Source organism: Dermochelys coriacea, chromosome 9 (genome assembly GCF_009764565.3).
Source record: "Dermochelys coriacea isolate rDerCor1 chromosome 9, rDerCor1.pri.v4, whole genome shotgun sequence".
Classification (NCBI taxonomy): domain Eukaryota; kingdom Metazoa; phylum Chordata; order Testudines; family Dermochelyidae; genus Dermochelys; species Dermochelys coriacea.
Genome location: NC_050076.1, coordinates 5,742,989 through 5,770,548, shown reverse-complemented (window position 1 = coordinate 5,770,548; position 27,560 = coordinate 5,742,989). Strand labels below are relative to the sequence as shown.

The 27,560-nt window shown below is 43.7% G+C and overlaps 1 protein-coding gene across 4 annotated transcripts; it reads right to left on the bottom strand.

Annotated features, from left to right (window-relative positions):
* Window positions 1–549: 549 nt before the first annotated feature.
* TFRC (transferrin receptor) lies at window positions 550–27,436 on the bottom strand. Of its 4 annotated transcripts, none has more exons than XM_038417761.1 (19): window positions 27,349–27,436; window positions 20,656–20,727; window positions 18,632–18,842; window positions 17,483–17,699; window positions 17,124–17,258; window positions 16,079–16,178; window positions 14,802–14,924; window positions 12,388–12,483; window positions 11,933–12,072; window positions 11,276–11,445; window positions 8,292–8,411; window positions 8,113–8,198; window positions 7,931–7,994; window positions 7,525–7,592; window positions 7,368–7,432; window positions 6,765–6,846; window positions 5,086–5,310; window positions 4,287–4,427; window positions 550–3,763 (listed from the first exon to the last, which is right to left on the bottom strand). In XM_038417761.1, the coding sequence occupies exons 2-19, from the start codon at window positions 20,686–20,688 to the stop codon at window positions 3,521–3,523; spliced, it is 2,319 nt and encodes a 772-aa protein (XP_038273689.1). In that variant the 5' UTR covers window positions 20,689–20,727; window positions 27,349–27,436; the 3' UTR covers window positions 550–3,520. The 4 variants fall into 4 exon arrangements, with proteins under 4 accessions (XP_038273689.1, XP_043347681.1, XP_038273691.1 ...); XM_043491746.1 differs by having other exon boundaries at window positions 17,124–17,264; window positions 27,349–27,430; XM_038417763.2 differs by lacking the exon at window positions 27,349–27,436 and adding an exon at window positions 27,252–27,303.
* Between the last annotated feature and the right edge of the window lie 124 nt (window positions 27,437–27,560).

Here is a 27,560-nt window from a genome sequence, read left to right as displayed (position 1 = left end):
GGCCAAAGTTGCTACAATACTATTCTATGAAGTTTGCTATTTTGCTGCAGGTAGGCACCACCATTCCTCTGCAACTTCTCCTCAGGCAGTTTTGCAGTTACATTGCATGTTTCCTGCATTGTTCCATCCATGGGCTGCCTGACTCCATGGAAGAGCCAGCTGTGTAGAAGCTGGGGGGTAGCTAGAGCTAAATAGCTGGGCACACCTGGAAGGAAGTCAGTTCTTGGCAGAACCTCCCAGACTGTCCGCCACCAAGCCCACATGGTGAATCAAAAAATCACTGAGAACAATTTGTTACGGAGATCATCCAATAGCCATAAGTGTTTGGCTAGCAAGGGGAGGCATTTCATGACAGTAGCTGGGGAATTTGGAGCCTTTATAGCACCAGGCACATGGCATTGTTTATAAATCATTCTGCTAAGCAAAGGACACTTAACTGCTACAAATAGCATAGTGCTTTAGGTGGATTATTAGGAGTCTAAACTGGCCTGAGGAGAGGTGGTCAGTATTTTACACTCACTGATGAGATTGAGATTCAGAGACAGTATGGAAGCTTTCAATGTATTTATTTAAGGAGAAGCAGGTAATGCAGGAACAAAGCAAATTAACATTCCATCCCAAAGTCAAATTTTAGTACAAGAGCAAGAAAGTATGAATGGAACCTGTAGTAATCAGTTATGACTCATCTAGCTACAGGACAGAGTTTGTCTTATTCATGTGCTTTGTAGCAGGCAAAGCTTACAGAATCTAAGAATTCAAGGTGCATGCAAGTGCTATGGCAACACCTTCCAACCATAACATGCGTTTTACCAGTGAAACAGGACTGAGACTTTGAGTGCCACAAGGTCACCTCCTTGGAAGTAGTATCAAGGTTGCTGTGGATGCCATCAGAGCAGAATATTTTAGTGTATGCACTTCAGTTTAGCTCTGTCTTTCATGATGGCCAGGACCAACCTATGCCAAAGCTCATTAATGGAGTCTCAAGGGCTTGTTTTAGCCTCAAATTGCAATAGCTACTCTTCCCCATCCCTCAGCTGCCACTAAACTGGTCCTGTCCAAGTTCTCTGCAGATTCAGTTCCAGCACAGGTACCAGGAGTCTAAGCCAGTTGTATTTAAGTGGGCCACACTGAGGGCTCAGACTAGAACCCTGTTGTAATGGGGCAGGGAGATCCGCTTTTTGGCTGCAGCCAGAAACAGCAGTATTTAATAGACCCTAAATAGGCTTGAGAAACTTGCCAGTGAAGTACTAACATATTGGAAGGCACAAAGAAGTCTTTGATTAGTGAGCAGATGGGGACCCCTAAAGCCTTGCTGTCTGCTGAATTGACTAGTCTCTAGTGATGCTAGTTAGACTGAAGTAAAAATCAAATTGTACAGCTTAGATATGCCATAAGACTGAATGTAGCTCACTAAACAGAGGAGTTATCAAAAATCCAGCACCATATGTTCACTGTATCAATTCCTCAAGCCTTCATAGTCAATTCCCTTCACCTTTCTAAGATAGGTCAAACAGCCTTACTATTCTAATATTTGCTAAATAGTCAGATCCAGCAGTCACATAACTAGATAGATTACAGCACAGCTACTTGAGACAGTTTAACCTACAGAGTGGGTTTAAAAAAATTCACATGCATAATACACACTAGCATTTGCATCTGCAACACAGGGAAGTGGAACTAGGATTGCAGGACTTTGAGGGTACATGTTAGATACTAACCATCAAGCTCTGTAGATGTCATTGCATGATAAGCATAAGAAAATTATGGGAAACACTGTTCCCGATAATTACATACACCCTTAGTGCAACATATGGAGAACACTGCCTCCGATATAACACTGTGGTAGGCAAAAACTACCTTGTTCTTTATACATTATGAAAGACACTGCTCCCGATAATGTGAGTTAGGTTTTCATGATACATAAGGTACTGGAAATTTTGCAGCAAAGCAGCCATGTGATTAAATTGCTGCCTGATCTTAGAGGTACAAGTCTGCATTTGTGTACAACACCCTAGGCTTAATAAGAGTTGAGCCAGGGCTATGGTTAAACCCAATTAATAACTCCTTTCAGTTGACCTTTAAGGATGCATCTGCCAAGCTCAGAGGTGCTTTTCTTGCAACATCAAGGCTTAAAGCAGGTTATGGAGCTGCACTCACTGTACAACTACAGAATTCATCAACTGAAGCAGGGCAAGATAGAAGCCTCACCTCAGGGCTAGGCAGCAAGTCCAAGGGAGGCTTAATTGCAGTTTAATTTGTTTGCATCTCAAATTTAGCGGTTTTCAGGAGTCACTTTAGAAATGAGTGCTTTTAGTACCAGATTAAACACTTATGCAAGATCTCCATATCTGAAAACCATGGAAAGCTGAACTGGTAATTTTCTAATAGATTTAAGCTTCATGGACCATTGCTTCATTTTAAATTTTGAATGCAAAATTCCAGTATCATGTTCAATTGTAATAGCAGATGCTGCTTTTATTCAAAAACGACAGTATAACTGTCATAATTATGGAAGGCACTGCTTCCGATAATTATCTTCTATAAAAAAACCACACCATTTATAGTGAACTCTGCCACTGATAAATAAATAAAAAATAAATAACTCAGTGCCAAATGAGAGCCTTCCTGTGAGTTTTACCAACTTACTTGTCCAAACAAAAGTTTGGCCAGCAAGGACTCAATTTCATGAAAGGCCTCACAGCAACAAGGTCTGAAGTGTCAGCTGTAGCCATTCAAAGCTATTTGTTACCATGTGGTCCATTTTATCTGAAGGACTGAGCCAGGACACTGAAGGGGGCATAATATTTGGATTTCACCTCCCCTTTGTGATTTAAAGACTAACTCCTTACAGAAATTTTGTCACCTCTTCCTGGAAAGCCAAGATGGTTATTCACATGGTAAATCAATGTATTAGGGTGGCTAGACACTTCAGAACTTCCTGACTATTTCAGCAGCTAAGGGCTACTACTGTGTGAAAAAAAAAAAAAATCAGTTTTACTTGATGTCAAGGTATCTTCACAGCCCCAGAAGGGAGGCTGGAAGCACTTACGAATTTCCCCATAAACTGTTACAAAGGCAATCTTCTGCCTTCACTAACTTTAAGACTGACCTCAAAAGGGAAAGCCAACATTGTCTACCTGAGAGAGTTTTTAAAGGTACCTCCCCACTCAAAAGATACCAAATTTATATTTGAATAGACTGTTGCTTTAATCAGTCTGACCTGTTCGTTCTCAAGTATAACAGAAAGGCAGCACCACAAGCAGTAGTGTTTTTAGTGAGTTTCTACTGTAATCAGAGGAACCTCTTGTTCTGAGGGAGAAGTTTAGTGGGTAGAGACTGAAATTCCTGCTTGAACAGCTGCTTGTTAAGTTTCCCTATCAAAATCAAATTTGGAGTTTTACTAGATCAAAATGTAGGTTTCCAAATACCGTCAATAGATTTAGTGTAAGTGTTCTGTCATTGAGAAAAAGTGGGGTTCCCCATTTCTGTACCCCAGCATTAAGGTTAATGCATTATACATTTAAAACTCATTGTCTATGTTCCAAATGTCACCAGATAAGGCATTAGCAGCACCCTGAATAGTCCAGGTTGCCAGAGCCAGTTGGTTCTTGAACAGGTCTGGGTTAAAGGCACTTGGGTTGGTCTTCTGGAGGCTCAAGTGATCCAGCAAAGCTGACAGAGTGTGGGAACCAGAGCCAAAGAAGATATGACGTAGAGGAGTATCTTTCGGAGAGACATATGGAGAAAGGAAGTGGTACTCCACCTTAAGAGGAAATGTAAAAATTTAGAATTGGATATTGGACTGAATTCCTGCAGGTGTCAGTTCTTGCACTGACATAAGTGGTGAAGGGGCCAAAAGCCAGGGATTATCTAGGAGCTGGAAAAATTCAGAAGTGGTTTCAACATCCTCTCCTAGTGTTTGTTAGCTTTCGCATGGCTGTTCTGCCAGCATTAGCTAGCAACATCTAGACATATTTCTAGGGGAAGTGAATTAAGGATTTACCAGGGTAGTCACATGGGGCCAGATAGGCATTTCCTAATCTAACAGTAGCAATGCATGAAGTGCAGGCCCTCATCCAGGAGGGCAGCTCTGCCTCTTAAGGAGATGTACTCTGTACCTGCAGCCACAACAGCTAGACCAGTCACTAGCATAAATCCAGTGGACTTTTGTTGAGTCCAGATATACAACTGGACCCTTCATGAAATGCTCACTCCTGTTTGATACTGCACTCCTTTGTGGTTTAAGGAGTGAAATCAACTCTTGTAACCAAGCTCAGAATACTTACTTTCATGATGCGATCATTCACCAAACGGCAGAGAAGCTTGTTGTTAAGGTCAGTGTTTCTGAAGTCTCTTGTCAGTGCAGCTGTAGCTCGACTGAAGTCGCCACGGGCAGAATACAGCCACTGAAGGGTCAGATTCATTCCCTGGTAGGGAGAAGAATTAGAGTTAGTAATTTTACTACTGATTTATTGGAGACAGGGTTGGGAATCAGTTGGTAAAAATCTTAGCCAGAGACCATTTTGAAAGACTGAGTTCACAGCTTGCACAGCTGCATCAGTGCAGCTACACCACTCTAGTGTAGCTACACTAAGTGGACAGGAGTGCACTCTCCCATCAGCTTTACTGTTCCAACCCAGTGAGAAGCTCTCCTGGAGACCTAGTGCTGTCCACACCAGCACTTATGTTGGTGTAACGTCACATGGGGTGTGACTAAATCTCACCCTGAGATACAAGTTCTACTGAAAAACTGAATTGTAGGCATAGTCTGAGTTACTGGGAGCTTTTTTTAGGCTGAACATTGCTCAAGAAGTTAACTTCAGCAGCTATACCCTTCAGAGGCCCTTTTAGAAGAGCCCTTCCAGATGTGAATGTGCACCACTGCTAATGGTAGTTGGCTCATTTTGCCAGTCACCACAGTGGGGCTCTTGTTGGCAGTCCCAGGAATTGAATGGACAATGCTACCCTCTCAACCCGAGCTCATCAGGTGATAAGACTGGCAGATTTCAGTGTTTAGGGTAAGTGAGGAAAACTCAAAACAAAAACTTACATTACCTTAAAATTAGTTCAGTTAGGTAAACTTACTTTTATCTCTTGTTTATATGGACTAATCTTCATTATGAAGTTGAGCAATTCCTGGTTGTATTGCTCATAGTCCAGGTAAAATTGGTGATCATATGTCATCTTAAGAGCCATCTGGCCAGCCACTTCTGTAGCAGTCTGAAGCAACTTGTCCAGCTGAGTTACAGATAAGGCAAGATTGCTCCAACTGTCCTGCTTGGTGCCCAAGTAAGGATACCCTTCCTCATCCTGCAAGGCAGAAAGCATTTGCACTCTGAGTTCTTACCTCTAACCCTGGTTTTTGAGTACGTTTCTCTAGCTGTGAGTTTTACTCTACTCCTTGGCTGTATTGTAACCAGTACTAGACTGACCAGTTATCTGCAGTCCCTTCTCTCCCCTCCCATGAGGAACTGTATTTGGCACCTCTGCAAAACACTCATTCTGCCCTACAGAAGGCAAAGATGAGGGATAGGGAAGTGTTACTTGTATGCATGCCAGCCCCACCACTTGGGTTGAAGTGGACAGCAAGCTGCTTTGCCAAGATTTCCAGTCTACTGGTGACCTGCTACTACTCCACAGCACTGCAGTGCAGCTTTAACAAACTCAGATGTCAGCCCTTACATCCCTTGGTGGCTTTCTGCAAAGCAAGGAATACCCAAGTTCCACTGCCAAGAATACTTGCAGAACACAATCTGGACTTGCAGATGTAACTTCTTGCGTAAGTAGCCACCCAAACAATAGCATGAGAGTTTCAGCAGATTGCATGATCAAATATTTGCAGAAGCATTAATACAGGCATCAAAAGTTTAATTATGTAGAGCTTAAATTTGAACTCTGATAACTGACTTTGCTATCTATAAAATTAATAGCACTGGAACACAATAACTACCTGCTTGTTCTATATACTTTAGGAATAACTCAAAGTTTAGCTGAGCAGCAATGAAACATGGGACATCTGGGTAGACAGGAATTCTAACTCCATTCAAAAGAGGAATGTGTAGGTTTGTTTAGAAACTCACATTAATACAGGCCTCATATCTACATACAGGAAAGTAGAAAAGCAGTGTCTGGAACACAGGGAAGCCATGTAGAATTCCGATTAGTTTATCATAGTTTCGTCTTACTGTGTAAACCAATGGCTGAAGGAAGAGTAAGAGTTTAAGTCTTGAGTAGTTGAGGAAGTGTTTGGATGAGAGCCAGAGAGATATCTAGTCTAGAAGCAACTGCTCTACCTCTTGGCCACCCATGTACTTTTAACATGTCTGATCTTGCCTTCCATTAAGGAACTAGGAAGCGGCTCATACAAGAGATGGCATTCACTGGATAGAATGCTGAGTACTGAAACAGGATGGTATAGCCCTACAGCTGTGCTGCCCTGAGGTTAAAGTTGACCCCCACATTAGTCCAGGAGGTGGTAAGAAGCCTGCAGCCCTGGGAGCAGTGGAATCTGCCAGGAGTTGCTCCTTATGCTCTTTGGCAGATTCTAATCCACTGATGTCAGTTATGATAAAGCCACTAGATGAAAGATGTCATTAGCACATGTGCTTGATCTGGTTTCATCTTATCAGAGCAGCTTTAGTTCTTCCAACTAGCTAGATCAGGAGAGTCAAACCTATCACAAGTTTACTGTTAAGCTTCCTTGCTAAGTTGTATTTACATTCTTACTTCATTTGGCAGAGGTTTACAAGTACAAAGTGACTTACATCATAGAAACTGAAAGAAACAGCTGGGATTCCTGCATATGCTAGAAAAGGGAAAGCTGCATTATCCATACGAAAGGGAACACTGCAATGAGAAATATTGGCATAGTTACTCAGAACTGTAGGTTACCCAATCCAATGTTTGCAATAACTGAAGCTTTGAACTAAAAATAGATGGTCATACCTGGCCAGGTGGCCCAGGGGATTCCTGTTAAGGAAGTGGAGCACTAGCAAGCCAGTTTCTGCAGTCCCATGAACACTAGCATCTCCTAGAAGGTTGTTCTTGGAACAGCTGGAACGCTAGACTGGATATATGATCCAGTTTGAACATGGTGTTCCAAACCAAGTAGTGTACTAAACTATTGCACCACTGACATGGGAATGAAGTCATAATGATTAGGAGGTTGTCCTAATGGCTTGCTGTGGTTCAAGGATTTGAACAGAGTTTCAACAAATTTAGAGCTAAAGCTAGACTGCCTAGTCAGTATTTCTATATGGGGGTTTATGAGGAGATTCATTTGGGTTCAGAAAGGTTAGATTAGTTTTGTTGCTCCAAATGAGAGCTTTTTGAAGTTACTGTTCAAAGTTGGTGAGCAGGAGACTTACACTTTTTTGGCCCAGTTAGAACCAATGTTGTCATACAGACTTCTCCCATTTTCTGGATGCTTCACCTGCAATAAGGTGCAGAGTAAAGTTACTGTCCAAGTACTTTCCTGTATACCTGGATCATGGTTCAGATTAGCCCAGAGAGACTAGGACTCACCTCCATTATAGTCTGCTCCACTACTTTGTACAGCATTGGGCTGGCAGAAACCCTGAAGTTTCTTGAACCTGTGATGGTAGAAGTTAGAGATTTGGAACATGTTAGCCAATACAAGTATGAGATTATAGGAATAAAGTTGTATTGTGGTTTCTCTTTAGTGCCATTTTTATTTTCAGCTGTTTAGCAGCAGTAATGACTTTAAGTGTTTCAAGACAATATAGAATACGAGCAGCATTAACCCAAAGCACTTGCTATTCGTTACTGGGCACTGGTAGCTTCTTTAAAAAAAGGATACCAAAAAACCCCACATTTAGCTGTGTCATTTTAGAGCTTCACATTGGAATGGTTTTTGACCAGTTCTAATTTTAGAGTTTTGTAGATCTGCTGACCAGAGATCAATAGTTACCTACAACTGCTACATCCAGGTTGATGTATGCAAAGGCTTTGGTGTGCAGTGTGGCAGAATAACCCTAAAATGGGAAAAAACCAATGCCTGTTAATAGGCAGTAACTTTTGAACTGTAATAAGAGCATACAGTTCCAGACAGAAGAGGTATAAGGCATCATCGATCAAACCAAGATTAGTTACCTCCAACCACTCAGTGGCACCAACAGCTCCAAATTCTCCTGCACTCCAGCTGGCAAAGACAATGCTTCTTCTGGGCTTATAGCCACCTTTAAATAAGGAGAATTGAGATCTGGGCTCCATTACCTTATTTTTTTATTACAGTACAAAGTGTACTTGGGCTTAATTGTTTCATGGTTTACCTGTTTTTACCATAGAAGAAATTGCACGGGCAAGCTCCAGCAGCATGATTGTTCCTACACCAGCCTTTGCTGCTCCAGGACCCCAGGAATCTCGTTGGGCTCCAATCACAACATACTGATCTGCAAACAAGAGGGCAGGAGTGATGAGATGCAGCTATACAATTACAGAAAGCAGTTAGAATCAAAATATTTTGGCAAAACACTTTCCTACATGTGATATATGGAAGAGTAAACATTTTGGCAAGCTGCATGTAACCTTTAGGGGAAAAAAAAGACAGAATTTTAAGAAGGCTCTTCATTAGCTCAGCATTAGGGCCATTCATGAAAGTCTCTGGTCGTGTCTGACATGACATTAAGCTCAGAGCCAAGTGTACAATAGAGGAAGATAGTTGGAGGTTCCTTGTAGCAGGATTTAAGGCAGCTAAATTCTTATCTATACATGTTAGTTCCAATTATCTTAAAGAAAAAAAGATTACACAGGCTTAAAAAAAAGTCTTTACATTGGTATAGTGCTTAGGTTATCCACAAATGCAGAGTCATGAGATATAGTACATAATCAGCAATAACCCAAATTTAGCTGAAGTTTAATACAGTTCAATAGTAGCATCGAAGTATTTGGGTACATCACTCAAGTTAGAGTTGGTTGTGGAAAGCAAATCTAGCAGTGAGTGAAAATGGTCCCTCAGTAATTGAGAATTTAGGTTTCAGGGTGGTAGCTGTGTTGGTCTGCATCAGCAAGAAAAAAAAACAAGAACAAGTACTTGTGGTTGTCTATTTAGAATAATGTTTCCCTCATGGATTATATCAATACTTTCCCCACTGCTTATCAGCACTCCAGCTCATCTGTCCAGCTATTGAGGATGTTTGGTGATGGGACATTATGAAGATGTTCCTTGATCACCCTGATGGTGTCCGACACCATGAGTTGCTGCATCAGCTGAATGCACTGACCGATTCTGCATTCTCACTTGTTTGTTACTGGGGTGCCATGTGCCCAGGACTGACAATCAGTGCATGTGCCTGAACCTGGTAACCCTTTGCTCTGGCCAAAGGCTTGAGACCTGTTTATTTCTCCATGTTTTGAGCTCAGGTGGAGCAGATGGCTGGGGTCCTGTTCTCAAAGGCTACCATGATCTTCTGGTCCTCTGAGGACTGGTTGGTTCCAGGGATGGTGTTCATGTCCACCTTCCCTACAGGTGGTGGGATGGTTGACTAGGTGATCCTGGATGGTGTTATGCTGTAGCTACTAGGATCTGGAATGGGGCTTGCAGCTACACAGGATGTGGGGTAGTATCTCATTGCATAGCTGAGTTTCCTGTGTGGTTTGTCCCATTCCCATGGCAGATGGCTCTGTTCAGTGCCATGCAGTTGAGCTGGGCTCTGTGGATGAACCTACAGTTGGTAAAAATCAGGTGAAGCTGCCCCCAGGGAGGAAGTGGTTGCTGGCATCCCACTTTGAATGTCTTGCCCTGGTTTGGCTTCCATTTTAGGTTTTCTATGTATTGGCAGCTGATAGCATCCTTCAGGTCCTCTCCAGCATGGTTCTAGCTTTGGAGTGATGATTGTGCTCTGCATGCTTCACCTGTGGCACCAGGACTCCCAGCTCCTGGCATTCTTTGTACCATGTCTAACAGCAGCCAATATGCTTCCAGTTGTTGTGGGCATGTGTCCAGAGCAAAGCAAAGTCTCCATCTCTTCCAAATTTGCCTTCCAGTGAGCTGCTCAGGTAGGTGGCAACATCTGGTTGGTGGGGATCCTGGTGATTTGCTTCTTGACAACAGCAGGAAGTGCTATACAGGATGTTCCTCACCATGGTGTCCAGGCATATCAGAAGGCATGACTGATCACTGAAATGTGGCACAGATCACCCACATGAGGGATGTTGGAGCTGCCCTGCCTGAGAGATGTACACCAGTTCATTGCTGGCTCTCAGGGGAACAAACATCCACTTCACCAGCTACCTGATGGTGTTTGCCTTGTTCAGAGGCACTTTTGTTATAGCAGATCCCCTCAGGACAAATGATATGGCAGGGGAGATCAGGAAGGTGTTACCTTATGCCATGGTGCCAGTAGGGAGGAACTGATTCTGGCCACATTTTGTAGGATCTTTGATATCCTCAGGTGTCTGCTAAATGTGGAAGCCTGTGGGTGTGCCAGATGCTGGTAGGCTTGCTTGTCCAAGGAAGATCATAGGTTCACTTGGGACCTGATATGGTGTTGTCCAGACCAAGTCCCTTCTACTCAGATATGCAGGGAAGTGCATTTCCTAGCATTGAAGTGGAGTCCCATCCAGTTGGCAGTCTGGCTGGAGATGTTGAGCATTTCTTGGAGACTCAGGGTTGTGTGTGAATCAGTCTCACAAGTGCTTTGGAGCAAGTAGTCATGTGTATTTACAGTGCTTGGAAGAGTGAGGCTCGGATCCTGATGGGGTTTTTAGGCATTACAAACAATGTCTACCAGACCTGTAGACTTATGAACAGGGCCTAAACCATAAACTGGAACATGCACTGGTTTGCATAAATTGGTTTAAAATCCTTTTAGTTGGATGGTTCAAATGTGTGTAGACAATGGGCAAGTTTAACCAAACTATTACTAGGTGTAAGACCACTTAGCTAGAGAACTTGGGACAGTATCATTAAGAGGCAGGCCAATTCAGGAAACAGTGCGCTTATTCCCCATGAGTGGGGTACAGATCAGTTCTCCCACATTTATCCTTTGATTTTCAATGATACTACGTTATGGGGAAAGGTTTTCATTTTGCCTGTTATCCAGTGGCCTAGTAAGAGAAAGTAGCTATTTGCTTAAAGATTTTCATGTAATGAGGACTTGTTACATACTTTATTTATTCAACGGTAAACCAAAGAAGTTTAAGTCCAGGACTCCTCCAGCCCTTTCTCCCATGCAAGTTATGCCAGTTACAGGCTAAACAAGCTTCTAAATGAGGCCAGCCTATTCAATGAGATCTTTTAGTAAGACAGCTTTACCTGGTTCATCAAAACCCTGGATAACACCAAAGATGTTATGAATTTTTCTCTCTACCATTTGATTGTTTACTTCAAGTGTCACTTTAGTTCCATTGGTGTTCTGGGACCTCATTTTGTAAACTGAGAGGCTACCTCTCCACTCTTTAGAGGGGACTTCTCCATTCATTTTCCTGGGGGGAGTGGGAGAGAAAAAAAGATACTTTACTTCATTGTCACTTTTAATCATCTCATTCAGAGCCTTACTATGGTGGAAGTTAGCAACACTGGCAAGACTAGTTCCTGATTTTAGCCAACTGCATGCTGGATTAAGAGTGCACTGCATTGGTGAAACGCTGGGGAAGTTTAAAGCCTCAGACTGAGAAGCATACCACAATTTTCATATCAAGACATTTGTTTAAAGCCTGCATTTAAGCAATGCTACAGGCCAAGGTTTATATAAAAAAACAGGAACAGTTGGATACAAGACTCCATTTGCTGAAACAGTCAAGAATTTGGGAGTCCTATATTGATGAAACTGTATGAGCTGTAGCTCAATACATGTTGTTAGAGGACAGGAGGAGAGCTCTGCTTAGAAGGACTCAGAGCAATTTCATGGATTATTCATACAGATCCAATTGTACTACTGACACTTGGTAGAACACCTGTAGGCAATATTACCTGAACAAGTTTCCTGCAGTAGCACTAGAGATTGTTTGGACAGGAATGCCTGGGAGTCCAGAAGATTTAGCTGGTGGGAACTGAGTGTGGTTGAATGAAGGGAAGCCAGGGGTGAAAGGATCACCTGTTCCTAGATGAGCCTGTCAATGAAGGATTGTGTGTTACATGCAAGATACAGACCTTAAACTATTAAGTGCAAGAGTGAGGTGCTAGGAGGTCTACCAGTATTGTGGAATATAGCCACTCTTGTATTTGCAAAGCTACAGCTGCACTTTGTCAGTCAATATAGCCCTGCATCAAGGAACCATTATGGTCAAGTTCACATAAGTGGAAAATCATTTCTAGAGGCATTATGCAAGAGACAGCATGTTTGTGTTCTCTATGCATAGCATGCTTGCTGTCTCCCTCTGCATCTTTTAGAGGGAAGCCAACCAATGTTCACCAGTATGACTTACATGTCCAAAGAGAACCTCATTATTAGTGAGTTTGTAATCAGCAGGATCAGGGTATATCAAGACACCCACTGCATTCAAGCCTTCTGCATTAGCAACCTGGAAGTGGAAGTGAAAGAGAAATTGATTAAGCTGAAGAGTCTGTGCTATGTTAATGTTACATAATGGACTCTAAAGGACAGAATCAAGGTTTAGTGCAACTTTAAAATGTAACCTCTTGTCTATACATGTTCATATACTAGCATAAGTCAAGACTATGCTACACAGGATTGCTGCCTCAGTGTCCAGTACAGACCTTCTCTGGAGATGAAGCAGGCTTATGTACTGAAGGAGACATGTCTAATATAGGACTCCTGGTTTTTGTTTTCTGGTGGTTTTTTTTTTTTTTGCAGAAGTTCAAATGTATGTAGGGGATTACAGGAAAGGAAAGGATAGTGGACTAGATGGACCTTTAGTCTGACCCAGTATGGCTGTTCTTATGCAAGTTATTGTTAAGTGGCTTGGAAAATTGGATTCTATCCATGCCCCTGCCATAGTTCCTGTGATGCTGGGCACATCATTTAACCCAGTCTTCTCATGTGTGATCACTGTTGGTTTTATTTTTTGGGTGCTCACATTGAGAGCTTGGTGGGGAATTTGCAGAAGCACTATACAGATGAGCGCCATAGGAAAGCCCATGCTGAACTTCCACCTTCAGAGTAAAGTTTGAAAAGTATAGGATAACTTAGTTACGGAGTGACTAGCTGCTCATTAACAGAGTACTATCTACCCTGTGCACTCTATGGAGCAGTGTCCTATGGAAAAATAGGCTCATTATGGTAGTCTAATTACATGCCTACATGGGGCAAAATTAAGGTTATAAAGACAGCCTTGGTGTGATTGAGTGGGCAGACTACCCATTTCTCCTCTAGCCTATGGCCCTGCATCTTCTCCACCTCTGGCTCCTGATCCCCCATTACTTCCTTCCCCATTCCCTTACCTAGCTTGGGCCAATGACCACTCAGTCCCAGGTTCCTTCTCTGGGCACTCAGCTCAACCCATCCCAATCCAGCCTAGTGCTTTTCCTCTCCACTTCAGAGGCAGCTTCTTCTATGCTACCTGGAGTCAAAGAGACAGGCTCCTCTACTCCATTCTGGTGCCTGGAGCAGCTCAAATCTGCTATTGCAGTGAGCTCTACTCATCCCAAAACTGGAGCATGCCCAGCACAGACAGACTTTGGCCAATTTGGCTGTGAAGGTCTAGTGAGATTCTACAGAGAATGGGCAAGAGTTTCAATGGCTTAATGGACCAAGTTTGGTCAACTTCTGCAGGGGATGGGAAAAAGGCACTGACCAAGGCCACCTTCCTATCAAATTTTAAATTCCTGCTCCCAAACATGAAGCCACTAGAGTATCAAAGAAAAGGTCAGTTTCTTTCCTGGGGTAAAGTGTTTCATTAGTCTCACAAGTGGCTGAAGTGGTCAGAGTCACTTGAGACAAGGTGGCATGGAAAGTTTCTGCCAAACTTCAACTGTTTGGGCTACGCTATAAGGGTTTTCTGGCATTACAAGACCCTGGAAATGCTCTTCCCATTAGATGCTAGGGACTAGACAAGGGATGGATCATTTGATAATTGCCCTGTTCTGTTCATGCCCTCTGAAGGATTTAGTATTGGCCACCATCAGAAGACAATACTGAGCTACATGGACCATTGATCTGACCCAGTATGGCTATTCTGATGGAAGTGTCACTCAGTCTTTACAGGCAATGCTACCAACCCCACCAAGAAGAACTGCAGAATGTTTAGTCACTAGGCAAGTGATGAAGTTTACATTGCTTTCCTCCTGCCCTCCCCCCAAGTAGGCAGAGTTCACTATTCTCTTGCCCTGTAACTGAACTGAAACAGGCTACTCCTTCCTGCAACTGTGGGTCAGAAGTAGTGGCAGTGTGAACAGTTTTTGCCAGGCCCATTAACAGGTGTAGCTGATTGCCATATTTGGCATCAGGAAGGAATTTTCCTCCAGGGCAGATTGGAGGCCCTGGAGGTTTTTTGCCTTCCTCTGTAGGATGGGGCACAGGTCACTTGAGGGAGGCTTCTCTGCTCCTTGAAGTCTTTAAACCATGATTTGAGGACTTCAATAGCTCAGCCATAGGTGAGGTTTTTTGTAGGAGTGGATGGGTGAGATTCTGTGGCCTGTGCTATGCAGGAGGTTGGACTAGATGATCAGAATGGTCCCTTCTGACCTTAGTATCTATGAATCTATGTCAAGGAGGTACACTCCTCCCCCCCAAAACCCCTGCAGCACTCAAATACATCTAGGCTAAGCTAAAGGGATCTGACTAACCTGAAGATACAGTTCTAAATACAAAAGTGTCCTAAGTTAGCTAGGTGATCTATGATCACACTATTCAGAGTAGGAGCCAAGAGCCATTACTTACCTTCTCAGCAAAAGAAATTTTTCCAGCTCTGACAAGGACCACAGATCCATTTATGGGGATATCCATCTTATTTAGTTCCTGGAAGTCCTCTGCCCGGCCATAGTTAGCATAGACTGGTTTACCCTGGAATAAATAAGAGGTAGTTATAGCAGTCATTGATAACTCACCTAAATCTGTCTAAAGCCATGGGGCCTGGACCACTTGTCTTATTTACAGGAAGATAATGAGAAATCTAAAGTCATGCAGCAACTTGAATGCCCTAGCTTCAATCAAGTTATCTGGGTTCAAGCTATAGCAACTCCCAGCTGTTAGACCGCCAGCTTTCTGGACAGAGTTTCCCCCCCTGTTAGAGGGTGAACCATTGTTCTCCATCTTCAGTGAAGGATGGACAATAGTAATGGACTTAAGGCAGCAAGAGACATTTAGTTAGACTAGGCTATTCTTCCCCCCCACCAATATCTAACCTAGTTAGTTAAGTGCTGGAATAGGCTTCCAAGGGAGCTTGGGGCATCCCATCATTGGGAGTCAAGAAGACGTTGGACAAGCCTGTCAGAGATAGGCTAGGTATTTGGTCCTGGCCCCAGCACAGGAGATGTGCCCAGATGACCTCTTAAGGGCCCTTCCAGTCTTACCTTTTTATGATTGTTCTTGAAGAGCTCCTGGATGGGCCCCTAGCCAGGAACCCTTGAGAAGGGAAGCAGCTACTAGCTACTTCAAGCCTTGGTGAAGGGGGAAGTGTGGGAGTAGAGGCATCTCCCCAAATCCAAGGGGAGTTGCAGGGCACTTACCATAAGTGGGATGAGAGTTTAGACAGACATGCTCATCTTAGTGATAAGCTAAGTATTATTTACACCTATTAGTAAGTATGAAATCTGGGACCTGAGTTTAGTTTGCTTTACTAGGTGTGGGTGTGATGGTAAGTTTGAGTTCTAACTTTGAGAACTCTTGCTTCATGGGCTGGAGCTTGGAAATACTTGGGCCATGTCCTCAATGGTAAGCCTCAGGAGGGACTATTCTGCAGAGCTGTTCTGCCTAACTGGTGGTTTTACTCCAAACCACCATATCCAGCTCTGCTCAGCTGTAAGTGAAGCAGTAGTCCTGTGTCTCAGGGGTGGAAGCCAGACACTTTAGAATAATTAAGAATGAATTAAGGAGCCAGTGACAGTCAAGTCTCACTTCTAGAGAGTGACTTGTCCACAAGTGACATTAACTGACAATGTCAGTTAAGCACACTGAGTAGCAAATTTTTTTAAAAAAGTCAAAGCTAGGTAACTTACTGTTGCTGTTGCCCTTGCACTGTATGCCACATACCCATCAGTAATTTCCAGTTTTGTTGCTGTTTCAGTTGAAGACTCAATAGTCACTTTATTTGGTGAGCTATTAGACAGCAAGAAACAGTATTAAGCAGAGCTACCCAAAGTACCAGTTCTAAAAAATGGCAGATCAAGTTGTTAGCACTAGCCATTTTACTATTTGATTATTCTGTTTAAAATAATGTCAGATTTATACTTCCAAATCATATTTCTATGGTAAAACATTAAGTGAAATGGTGAGACCTTAAGTAGTTTAAGCAAGTTATCTAGCTTTCCAATGCTACTCCAATAAGCATTAATTGTATATATGGCCCATAAAGCTAGTTTAAGCCAAGCTGCACAAAGCCTACATTTAGATTAGATTATAGTAATGAGCTACTAGGTGGTGATGTTTGGAGTCATTAACCCTGAAAAGGGATGACAGGTGCTTGTATGCAAGTGTTGAGTGAAGAATTAGGATACTTAGGCGAACTTAGTGCTCCTGTATGTGAGCAATGCAGAAGTTAGGGACTACTGCTTTCCCACTCTCCTCCAAGTATGCCTTCCCATAACACTAAGGACTTGAGCTGATAGGGTCTTGCAGGCCAAGACAAGTTTATAGCTATAGCTACAGGATCTATAGGAAATAGAGCTGTATTAACTGACTAACAACTTGAGAGGCTAAAGACTCATGCATTACTTTGGTAAAAGCAATGTCATTCTATGACAAGCTTAGTTCTACAGTAGCATTGTGGCAGATTTTTACCAACTCTGCCTACTTCTGTAAAGCAGGCTTTTAAAAAGTTCTGGTCTGAGGCACCCCAGTAGCCACTACCACAGGTGGAAGTGAAGCTGAGAGAGACTTCAGCTTGGATTTCCCCTCAAACAAGGTTAGCTGGCCTGAGAGAGTTAGAGACCTCAAACATTTGCTCTAGCTGAAGAATTTTTTTTTTTTTTTAAACTGTTGACCTAGTAAGATCCATGCCTGAAAGAATAAAAGCAGCTTACTGTCTTTGGCATATTAACATACCTGCCCTGGATCTGCAGTGTAACATAGTGCTCATCATTCCAGACTTTATCTAGTTTGAAATCAGTTAACTGACCATGAAGACTGTTAGCAAGACTTTCATCTGTTTCAGAGCCAGCTTCATAAGATGCCAGTTTCCTGGAATGGAAGAAAGGAAAATGTAAAGGCATACTAGTTTAAAAACCAGCTACCCAGTACAATGCCAGGTGGTGAAAAAGCCACTTAAGTTTTTAGCCTAGATCACTCATGATCATAACTGAAGTGGCAACAATCTTCAGTTATTTAAACACTTGTTCTACAGGAACGGGTAGGTGGTTTCAGATTAGCAAAATAGCTCTGACTAAGGCTTTGAAGGATGTTACCTGGCATTGTTAAAGTTTACAGCTCTCAGGTTGTTTGACAGCATCATTTTGAGATCCTTCCAGTAAAGGACAGGTTCAGTTTCAGGCTCTTTCATGTACTCATCGTTATCTCCTGGGGAAGGCGTAACAGCAGGGTTTCCACATGCATTACTTCCATCTGAACAAGTGCTAGTTGCCTGCATTCGCCCACGGTAACTCAAGTAGCCAATCAGAAACCCTAGGGAAAAGAAATCAGATGTTTATATGCTACAAAGCCATTAAAAAACCTGAGCCAACGCAGTGTTAACTCAAGCCCCCTGACTGTGTATTCTAAGTAGTTGAGTTTTATTGGAGACTAGCCTGTTCCCATGCAAGCTTTGGAAGTTCTTATAAACTGTACCAGCTTTCCTAAGTTTCACTTTAATGAATTCTATATTTTAAGATAGAATGTGGATAGAGCATCCTGTACCATACTGATAAAATTTTCAGACAATGGGTCTCCAATACCATTCAGGTTTTATTTAGCTGAATTTGCTTTGAGTCTGCATTACTGTAACAAAACTAGTTTTCTTCCAACATTAACACACCTATTGTAGGTTCATTCCTCTGTTTAGATGAGGAAACACTTACTAGTTTCCTCATAATACTGTTTGCCCTTCTTTGCTTTGATAAAGATTGAACTCTGTATTTGTAGTAAAACAAAGCATCAACAGGTATTCACACTTTCAGCCCCAGGAATGAGGTACAACAGAACTTCTAGTCAGTTCTTAACTTGTCAACCACACCTCATTTGGAACTGGAAGTATGCAATCAGGCATCAGAAAGCCAATATAGTACAGTATTCTGTTAATTGTAAGTTTAAAAATATTTGACGAGGTAAGGAAGCCATCTGTGCTTGTTGAATTTAAAATACAGTTAAAAGCAGCATTTTTCTTCTGCACAGCAAAGTTTCAAAGCTGTATTAAGTCAATGTTCAGTTGTAAATTTCTGAAACCATACTGTTTTGTTCAGTTATGAACCATTCCTGAGGTGTTTAACAGATTCTACTGTACTGTAGTCTAGATGGTCTATTGTAAGATGCACACTGAAGAATCACTATAACAGAGCATAGTGTGTCTTGGTACCTCTATTTCATAGAATTCCTTTCCCATCTTTGCTCTTTTATCTTACCAATTAAGAAGAGGAGGCCTCCTGCAGCAACCTTGCACCAGAGGTTTCTCCCACTATTCCTGGGTTTTGCTACATGGCTATGAACATGGTCAGTCATTCCATTTTCTCCAACTTCCTCCTCTTCAGCCAGTTTCATTTCCACATGACTACTGTCTCCATCCATTTGGCGAGCCAGACTGAAACGGGTGTATGACAGCGGCCCACCTCCAAACTAAATTGGAAAGGAGTCAGATGAGTGAGAAATATGTGATTTTATACTGCACAAAAAGCCCACTATATTGCTTGTTACAATCTGGGATTGGTGTTCATTCCAAAAATACATGTAGAGGATCTTATTTATGTAGGACCCACTCTAAAAGCCAATTGTTTTAACTAGTTAATTAGATCTGTCTAGAGTCACCAGATTGGACATTTGCTGTAAACCCACAAAACTGGGATCTTCACATTTAATTCTGCAGTCAATCTAAACTACTAGTTAAAGGTAGTGTTCAGGAATGTCAGCCATCTTTTAAAGTTTATGAAAAAGGGAGTTCAGGACTTTGATAAAGTGCTGATAAAACCTCTAAGGCAGCTCTGTTTTAGGTATTGGACACCCTCACCTGTTCTAGAAGCAGCACAGGATTAAGAACTCATGTTTTGACTTACTTTAGATCATGGTCCCTTCTGACTGTAGTCCGATCTCCTGAATGTTGCAGGCCAATGAACCTCACCCACCCACCCCTGTAATAGACCCTTAACTTCTGGCTGAGTTGAAGTCCTCAAATCATGGTTTAAAGACTTAAAGTTACAGAGACTCCAACATTCACACTAGTTTAAATCTGCAAGTGAACCATGCCTCAGGCTGCAGAAGAAGGCCAAAACCCCCCAGGGTCTCTGCCCATCTGCCCTGGGGAAATTCCTTCCTAGCTCCATAGGGTGATCAGTTAAACCCTGAGCTAGTAGGCAAGGCCCACCAGGCAGACACCTGGGAAAGGATTCTCTGCAGTAACTCAGAGCCTGCTCCATCTAGTGTCCAGTCTAGCTGTTAGGGATTTTTGATACTGGCAGTCATGGATTGCCTACAATGTCATGTGGCCTGTCTTCATAGCATCCCCTCCATAGATTTATCAAGTTGCTTGAAGCCAGTTAGGTTTTTTGCCCCCACTGCTCCCTTGGGAAGGCTATTCCAGAACTTCACTCCTCTGAAGATTTGAGACTGTTGCCCAGTTTCAAACAGAAATTTGATAGCTAGTTTATATCTATTTGTTCTTGTGTCCACACTGGTGCTTAACTCACTCCTCTCCCACCTCCACCCCCTTATTAGAGCTGTTTCACACCACACTGCCTCCCCTACCAGTCTCTACAAACAGCAGGAAAAAAATAAGACCCACAAAATTCAACTTACTGCTCCCCCTAAGTGAATGCAAAGACAATTATCTGGAGTCCTTTTGCTTAAGATGAAGGATTAGACTACAGGAGAGTGCTCCTGACAACAAAGCTGCATTCACACTGCCACTTGTGTGGCAAAACTTTCAGAGGAGGGGTTTAACCCATGAAAGACAAGTTGTCAACAACTTGGCAGTATAGACAAGCCCTTACTCTTTATGAATTCTACACAGAAGTCAGTTTCCCTCTATCTTACATCTTGGCCATTTTTAGCTTCCCTGGTGAAACTAGGTTAAAAAAATATCATTTTGGCAATTTCTAGCTGATGGTGGTTCCTCCATTCCCACTACCAATGTATTATAGTTAGAATGACCGGTGACTTCATATGCCCAACTTGACACCATGGGGTGGGGGGCGGGGGGGAAGGAACAACTATCTTCAGATTTCAGGTCACTGAATGGGTGCTCAACCTGAGACTTCACTCTTGAAAAAACCATGGCCTAGGGTCAGCTAAAATAGGAAGAAACTCATGGAGTGGCATAGACTCAGTATATTATATATCAGTCTTTAGATTTTATTCCTGCAAGTGTTCACTGCTTCTGGTGAAAGTTAAGATAGGAGCAAGTGTTCAGACTACAACAACAGACAGGAAATCTTACCAAGTTGGAGATGGCTGATCGAGCATGGTCCATAGTTTCTTGAACTAGCTCCCTCAAACTCCTTGACTGAACCTAAAATTTCAAAAGGCATGTACACATTAAAATTGTAATTCCCATCATGCACATCAGGCTCACCTGCATTACTTAAATCTGCCAGATGTAATACTAATTACTGTGTTATACCACTTTAGAGCTATGGCAGAAAGTTTGTAAGTGCTTACATAGAAGTAGCTTCTTTCTATATGAAGTATTTCTGGGCCTTCATCTTAAGTACTACCAATGTAGTTATTCAGTTTTGCCAAATACCATGAGTTGCAAGATTAGCTTCACCTGGATTAATGTGCAATATTAGTTCTGGTTTGTGTGCTGGAGTGTTGCTAAGGTCAGTATTAACTGCATCCCCCCCATTTGAAGGCTTGGTGTGGGGGAAGAAGGGAGGAAACAGTGATTACCTCAGCTAGCTTTAATGGGAAACTCCAAAGTTCAGTCTCTTAAAGTCCCCAGACCTCAAGTTCAAGAAACAAGCCAAAGTTTCAGTCATGTATCTATTTTATTAACTAAACCTTACAGCTAAGAAGCTAAGTGTAACCTTTGTAATTGCTAAACAAAAACTAGAATATATTCACAAGCTCCCATTCAACAAGTAATCCTTATAGCCAAGGCCAGAACAAGTGGTTAGTCTTAAAATCACCTTTTGTTCTGGAACTGTTAGAAAAGCAAATCCAACACTTTACTAAAGTGATTACCATGGCAGGGGAAATACCAATGTTTTTGTATTGGATTCCTAGTGATAGACAATAGTCATAGCCACCATATTATCTAGATATCAAGTCCCTCCCCACTACATTTTATTGGAGGAAGCATGCTAAGGAAGCATCCCTACACTTTTTAAAGTCCAGTGCCTGGCAGTGAGCATGTGGGCTCTCAGAAGCCAGACTCAGAACAGCACCAAAATAGTTTCCTCCAACACCTAGAATAGTGGTTCTCAGCCACTTCAGATTGTGCCCCTTTCAGGAGTCTGATTCATCTTGCATACCCCAAGTTTCACCTCACTTGAAAATCACTTGCTTACACAAAAAAAAAAGACAAAAAGACATGTCTCATTATGGGGGGGGGGGAGGACAAAAAACCCAAAACTTGTTTTTTCTAACATTTTAGTGTTTGCTGACTTAGCTAGCACTTTTTATGTAGCCTGTTGTAAGCTAGGCAAATATCTAGGTGAATGATGTACCTGCCAACCCCCCAGAAGACCTCTGCTGGGGTATGTGTACCCCAAGTGGACAATCACTGTCCTAGAACCAACTAAACTTAAGGTTTAATAAACCTGTTCCAGAGATTACACATGCACATCTTTTATGTGCTGGAAGTGTTTAACAATCCTGGCATTTTTTGCTAATTGAATGTAATAAGCGAATTGTGTTGTCCTGCACTGTACTGGAACATCTCATGATGCTCTCTGGGAGGGAGTGCAAGGTAAGACTTATCACTAAGGTTAAGATGTGTCCTGGTTATTTTTGGTAAATTCAGACAGGTCATGGGCAACAAAAAATTTCACAGAAGCATGTTACTTGTCTGAATATTAAAATAAGGGAGGCCCCTCTGCCACCCTAAGGCATGGCGCTGACAGTTCAAGCAGAAAATGTCAGAGGCCTCTGAAAGTCATGGAACCTGTGACTGGCAAATCTTGCCCTTAATTGCTTACCTGATAGAGCTGTAGCTTAAATACATTTTAGCATGGAAGTTATTTGACTCTTCCTCTATCAGCCTCTCAACTGGAATTGCAGGTGCAGATGTTCCTAGTATTTTCTATTAGGAGACCCCATTTTCAGTTGCTTGTAACTTTGCCAAACTAAACATTTGGCCTGAAGTCTCCATGCCAGACAGCCTCAGGCACAGGTTTTGTTTTAACAGTGGAGACGAACAGAAAGGGAGGTGGGTCTGTCCCCCATAACCATTAGAACATCTCTCTACAGAAACTGAAATTAAATCCAAGAGTCAACATTCTTCTGCTCTCAGAAGATAACACGAAGCATCCTGGCAAAGCATCATCCCTCCAGTGACTTGTCCCTAGAGGATAGTAGCCTGCCACCATAGCAGTCACTCAGCTAGCATAAAAGGTCTGCTCTGACCCTGCTGATGTTCCAACTGGGGTTGAGTGTCAGTGGTTCCACATGATGCAATTTTTGTTTATTGTTACAGATTAGGGGTTAAATGCTAAACTGAAAGAACGTTAAGGTTGAAGAGTCAGCACTTGAGTTAGGAAGTGCAAGAATCAAGGTTGCCTCTGTAACCTTAGACTCCCCTTTGTGCACACTTCATGTAATTAAAGATTGTATCAATTCTAATTTTCTACACGACCCCCATATCACTCAGTGTATCACAGTGCCCTGGGAATCACGGCTGTGCAGTGAATGAGGTGGTTGTCTATAGTACCCTACTTCATTTGCTGAGGAGGTAGAAGAGGGGTATACCAAATGAAGTAAAGGAGAGCAGAAGTATGGTCTTATAGATAAGCCAGTTAGAATCCAGTTCTCCAGGATGGCATTTATCTCTGCATATGCCAGTGTTCCTAGGTGATGCTGGGCAAGTCATTTAAAATCAGACTTCACAGGTGTCTATTGATTTGGCATATCTGCAAAAGCACCTGAAGTCACATGCACTATATTTAGTGCTATAAAAACCAGCAAGTACTCTTAGAAGTTCAGGACTTAGGTGTCTCAAATTGGGCATCCAAAGTTAGTCAAGCCTTCTGATAATTTGGCCATAAACTCTGCACTTCAGCTCCCCAACTGAAGTGGGAACACCAGCACCTAAACTCAAAGGGATATTCCAAGAGTGTTTTGTGAATCACTCAGATACTATAGAGAGAGCACCATACCTACACCCACAAGAAGGTTAATCTAGTATCTGCTGCCAGGTTTGGATGGCAGATTAAATGTCACTTTAGGCCACAAGTGAGAATACTTCTAAACTACTCACTCACAGAATGAGGCAGGTGTGCTGTAAAAACAGCATGTGATTATTATAGTGCATTTATACAAGGAGCCAAATTAAGGCTGCATGGGCAAATTTTGGCCTTTCCCAAGTGCTTGACTGGGCAAGCACTCTGTTCTTAATAAGAGTTTTGCTATCACTTGGTACAAATTTTAATACCCTCATTATTGGGGGCTGACAGAAACATACTGCCTTCCCAAGCGGACAAGGAGTTTTATTTGCTATGTTAGACTCAAATTCACCCATTTAAGTTCAATTAAAATAGTTATTTAGCTTAGTTAACATGTTATAGAAAATAGGAAGCATTACTTGATGTTTTTCCCCAGATGTCTCATGTTAGACCTTAAAGAACCCTAGGGTGCGTAAGTGACAACTCAGTAAGCCACCATGGATGGCCTATAGAACCTGTTCCCTTTAGCCACAGATACATTTGCATCCTGTTCAAGAATCACAAGTTAACTCCAGCAATGCCAGTGCATAACAATAATCCACAAAAGATTGTTCATGCTTCAGGCCAGGTCTATGCTACAGACAAATTGGTGCAACTATGATGTTCAGGGGTGTGAAAAGTTCACTTGAAGTTACATCAACTTAGTACGGTCTACACCAGGAGTTCTCAACAAGAGAGTTGCTACCATGGACACATCTGCCTGTTGTGGAGCTAAACTACACCAACAGGAGCAGGTCTCCCATCAGCATGGGTTTAAATTCATGTGGACTATGCAGTGTAACAGGAGCTGTACATTAAGGTACACTCAATCAGCACCAATACCCTTCTGAGGAACTGAAGCATCTTAACTCCATTTTGAGATGAGGCATGCTGGCCAAAAATCTGATTAACCTATGCCAATCCCACATCCAGAACATCTAAATCTTATGAATTCTTTCTGCACAGATTGCCTATCCATTCACAGCTAGATCTCTTATTGAGACATGGTATGATGAGAGTCTGGATTACTACAACATTCACTTTGCTGGCTTTAACACCTGCAGTCTTACCCCATTCAAAACACCAGCTGTAAGGATTTCCCCGCTCATCATTTTGATGATGTCACCCCCTTCTGCAACCCTCTACTGGCTCCCCCTTCTCCATCACATCAAACATAGCTGCTTAGTTTTGCTCTCAAATCCTTCACTTCCTATTCTTACTGTACTTGGTCTCTGGAGAAATCATCTGAAGTAAATAGGATGAAATCCAATAAGGACAAATGCAAATACTCCACTTAGGAACAATCAGTTGCACACATATAAGAGGTGAAAGGACTGCCTAGGAAGGTGTACTGCAGGAAGGGATCTGGGGTCATAGTGGATCAACCTAAATATGAATCGGTGTTACCCTGTTGCAAAACAAAAGAAAACTACACACCACACATTTGGGATGTATTAGCAGAAGTATTGCTAGCAAGTAATTCTTCTGCTCTACTCTAGTTGAGGCCTAATCAGTGTGGAAGAGTTGTGTCCAGTTCTGGATGCCACATTTCAGGAAAGAAATGGACAAATTTGAGAAAGTCCAGAGAAGAGCAACAAAAAGGATTAAAGGTCTAGAAAACATGACCTTTGAGGAAAGATGAAAAAAACTGGGCTTGTTTAGTCTGGAAAAAAAAAGAGGGGACAAGAGTTTTCAAACACATAAAAGGTTGTTACAAGGAGGAGGAAGAAAATTCTTCTTAACTTCCGAGGATAGGAGAAGCAGCAATGGGCTTAAAATGCAGCAAGGAAAGTTTAGTTGGACATTAGGAAAAACTTCCTAACTGTCAGGGTGGTTAAGCACTTGAATAAATTGCTTAGTGAGGTTGTGGACTCTCCATCATTGGGGATTTAAGAGCAGGTTGGACAAACACCTATCAGGGATGGTCTCGATAATACTTAGTCCTGCCATGAGTGCAGGGGACTGGTCTAGATGACCTCTCGAGGTCCCTTCTAGTTCTATGGTTCACTATTAAGTTATTAATTCCTGCCTCTGATTGGCCAGTGATGCCAGCCTTCTTCACTTGCTTATATTTTCAAACACCTTCATGCTTTCTCCCATGCTGCCCCCTCCCTCTTGGGAGAAGCTCCCTACTGACATCCATAAAGCTACCTCACTATCCTTTAAATCCCTCCTTAGCTATGATGCCACAAGCATCTGGTCATGGTTACTGAGGCTACCTCCTGTCATTCACCATCTCCTTGTACTCTTTTTGGTCTATATTACCTGCTGTAATGCTTTACACTAATGGTCTCTACCCCAAGAGTACACAAACTGTTGCATTTAGCACAATAGGCACTGGTCTATAAATGGAGCTCCTAAAAAACACTGAAATATGAATAGATAATCCAGGGGGTGTACATCAAGGTTTTTGCTAGACACCCAAGAAGCCACAGTGGGCTTCAAGTCCAGAACTGGACACTACCCTTCGCCACTTCCCTCCTTCAAGTAGGGGAAACCCATGGCAAACATAGGTCCCTACGTACTGGCCTTGGCCTATAAGGCTTCATAGTTCATGTAGCACACGTTAAGATGACTGAGCCAAATCAGTAGTGAATTTTTCCCAGAAACATGATATCCCACCCTATGGGCGGCTCTCTGCAGCTGCAGCCGCCTAGATAACTGTGGAAGGTACCCCACCTTTCAAATGAACGACTCCACAACTTCTAGGGAAAAAGCACAGCAAGTATCTTGTGCTGCGACACGCCGCCACCACCACATTAGTGCGGCAACAGTGGAAGTACTTTGGTCAGTCAAATGCCAGTGCGACCTAGACCTGCTCCGACAAGGTTAGGCAGCGATAGCCTGCCTGGACTAGCACTGCCTCCAGCTGTCCTTGCTGCAATACAGAGAAGTGCCCCCCCCCGCCCCACTGGAAGTGCTAGTCTAGCCTAGAGGCCACAGGCTAAGGCAGCTCCTCACTAGCCGCGACTTCCCTTGACAGTCCAAAAAAAATAGGGCTTCAGAAGCCCAGAAGGGGGTAAATGATACCACCCTACCCCTCACCACCAGCCTGCCACGAGATGGAAAAACGCCTCTGGTGTGCCCGCAGGTCAACAAAAAAAAAAAAGAAGAAGAGATTTCAGGCGGTGACAGAGGCCATTTTACAATGCTCCACACCATCATGCCAGACCCGTCTCGCAGCCTGCCCAGGGCCAGGCTGCAGGGACACGAGTTACCCGGCAAAGGCAAAGCCTGGCTCGGGACTCCTGCCCCGGGCCGCAGCCTCGCAGGCACGGGGGCCAGGCCGCGGGGAGTGCCCCGCTTCGAGGAGGAGCCAGAGCCAGACACATGGTGATGGGCTGCGGCAGGCCCAGGGTGACCCACGCGCTGCAGGGAGCTAGGCCGTGCCGGGGCAGGGGGCGGGGGGCGGGGAGACCGGGCGCGCGCGCGGGCCCCCGCCGCTCCCCCCGGGGCGCTGCGCCCGCGAACGGCGGCCTCGAGGGCGCTCAAGGTCACCGCGGCCCCTGGCAGCCCCCCCGCGGGCCACGTGCGCGGCGCGGCAGGGGCGAGCCCCGCCCCAGCCCGCGGGAGCCCCGCGCGCCCCGGCAGGAGTTGCCCCGCCGGCGCCACCAACGGCCGGGCGGCCCCGCGCGCGCGCCCAAAGCCCGAGCCCCGGCCGCCCCGCGCTCACCCGCCACAGCTCAGCAGCAGCCGGGCTCACGCGGCACGTAGGCAGGGGGAGGGGCCGCTCACGGTTAGACGCGCCCTGGGGGGGGGCGGCCACTCACCTGCTGCTGCTGCTGCCGCCGCCGCCGCCGCCGCCGCCGCCGCCGCCGCTGCTGCTGCTGCTGCTGCTGCTGCTGCCGTCTCCCGCCCCGCTCGAGGAAACGGGGGAAGCTGGGCCGCGTTTTAAGCCGCCGCCGGCCAATCAGCCGCCGCGCGGGGACGTGGAACGCCGGGTTGGTGGTGGTGGTGGTGGGGCGGGGGGAGGGGGGGTGAG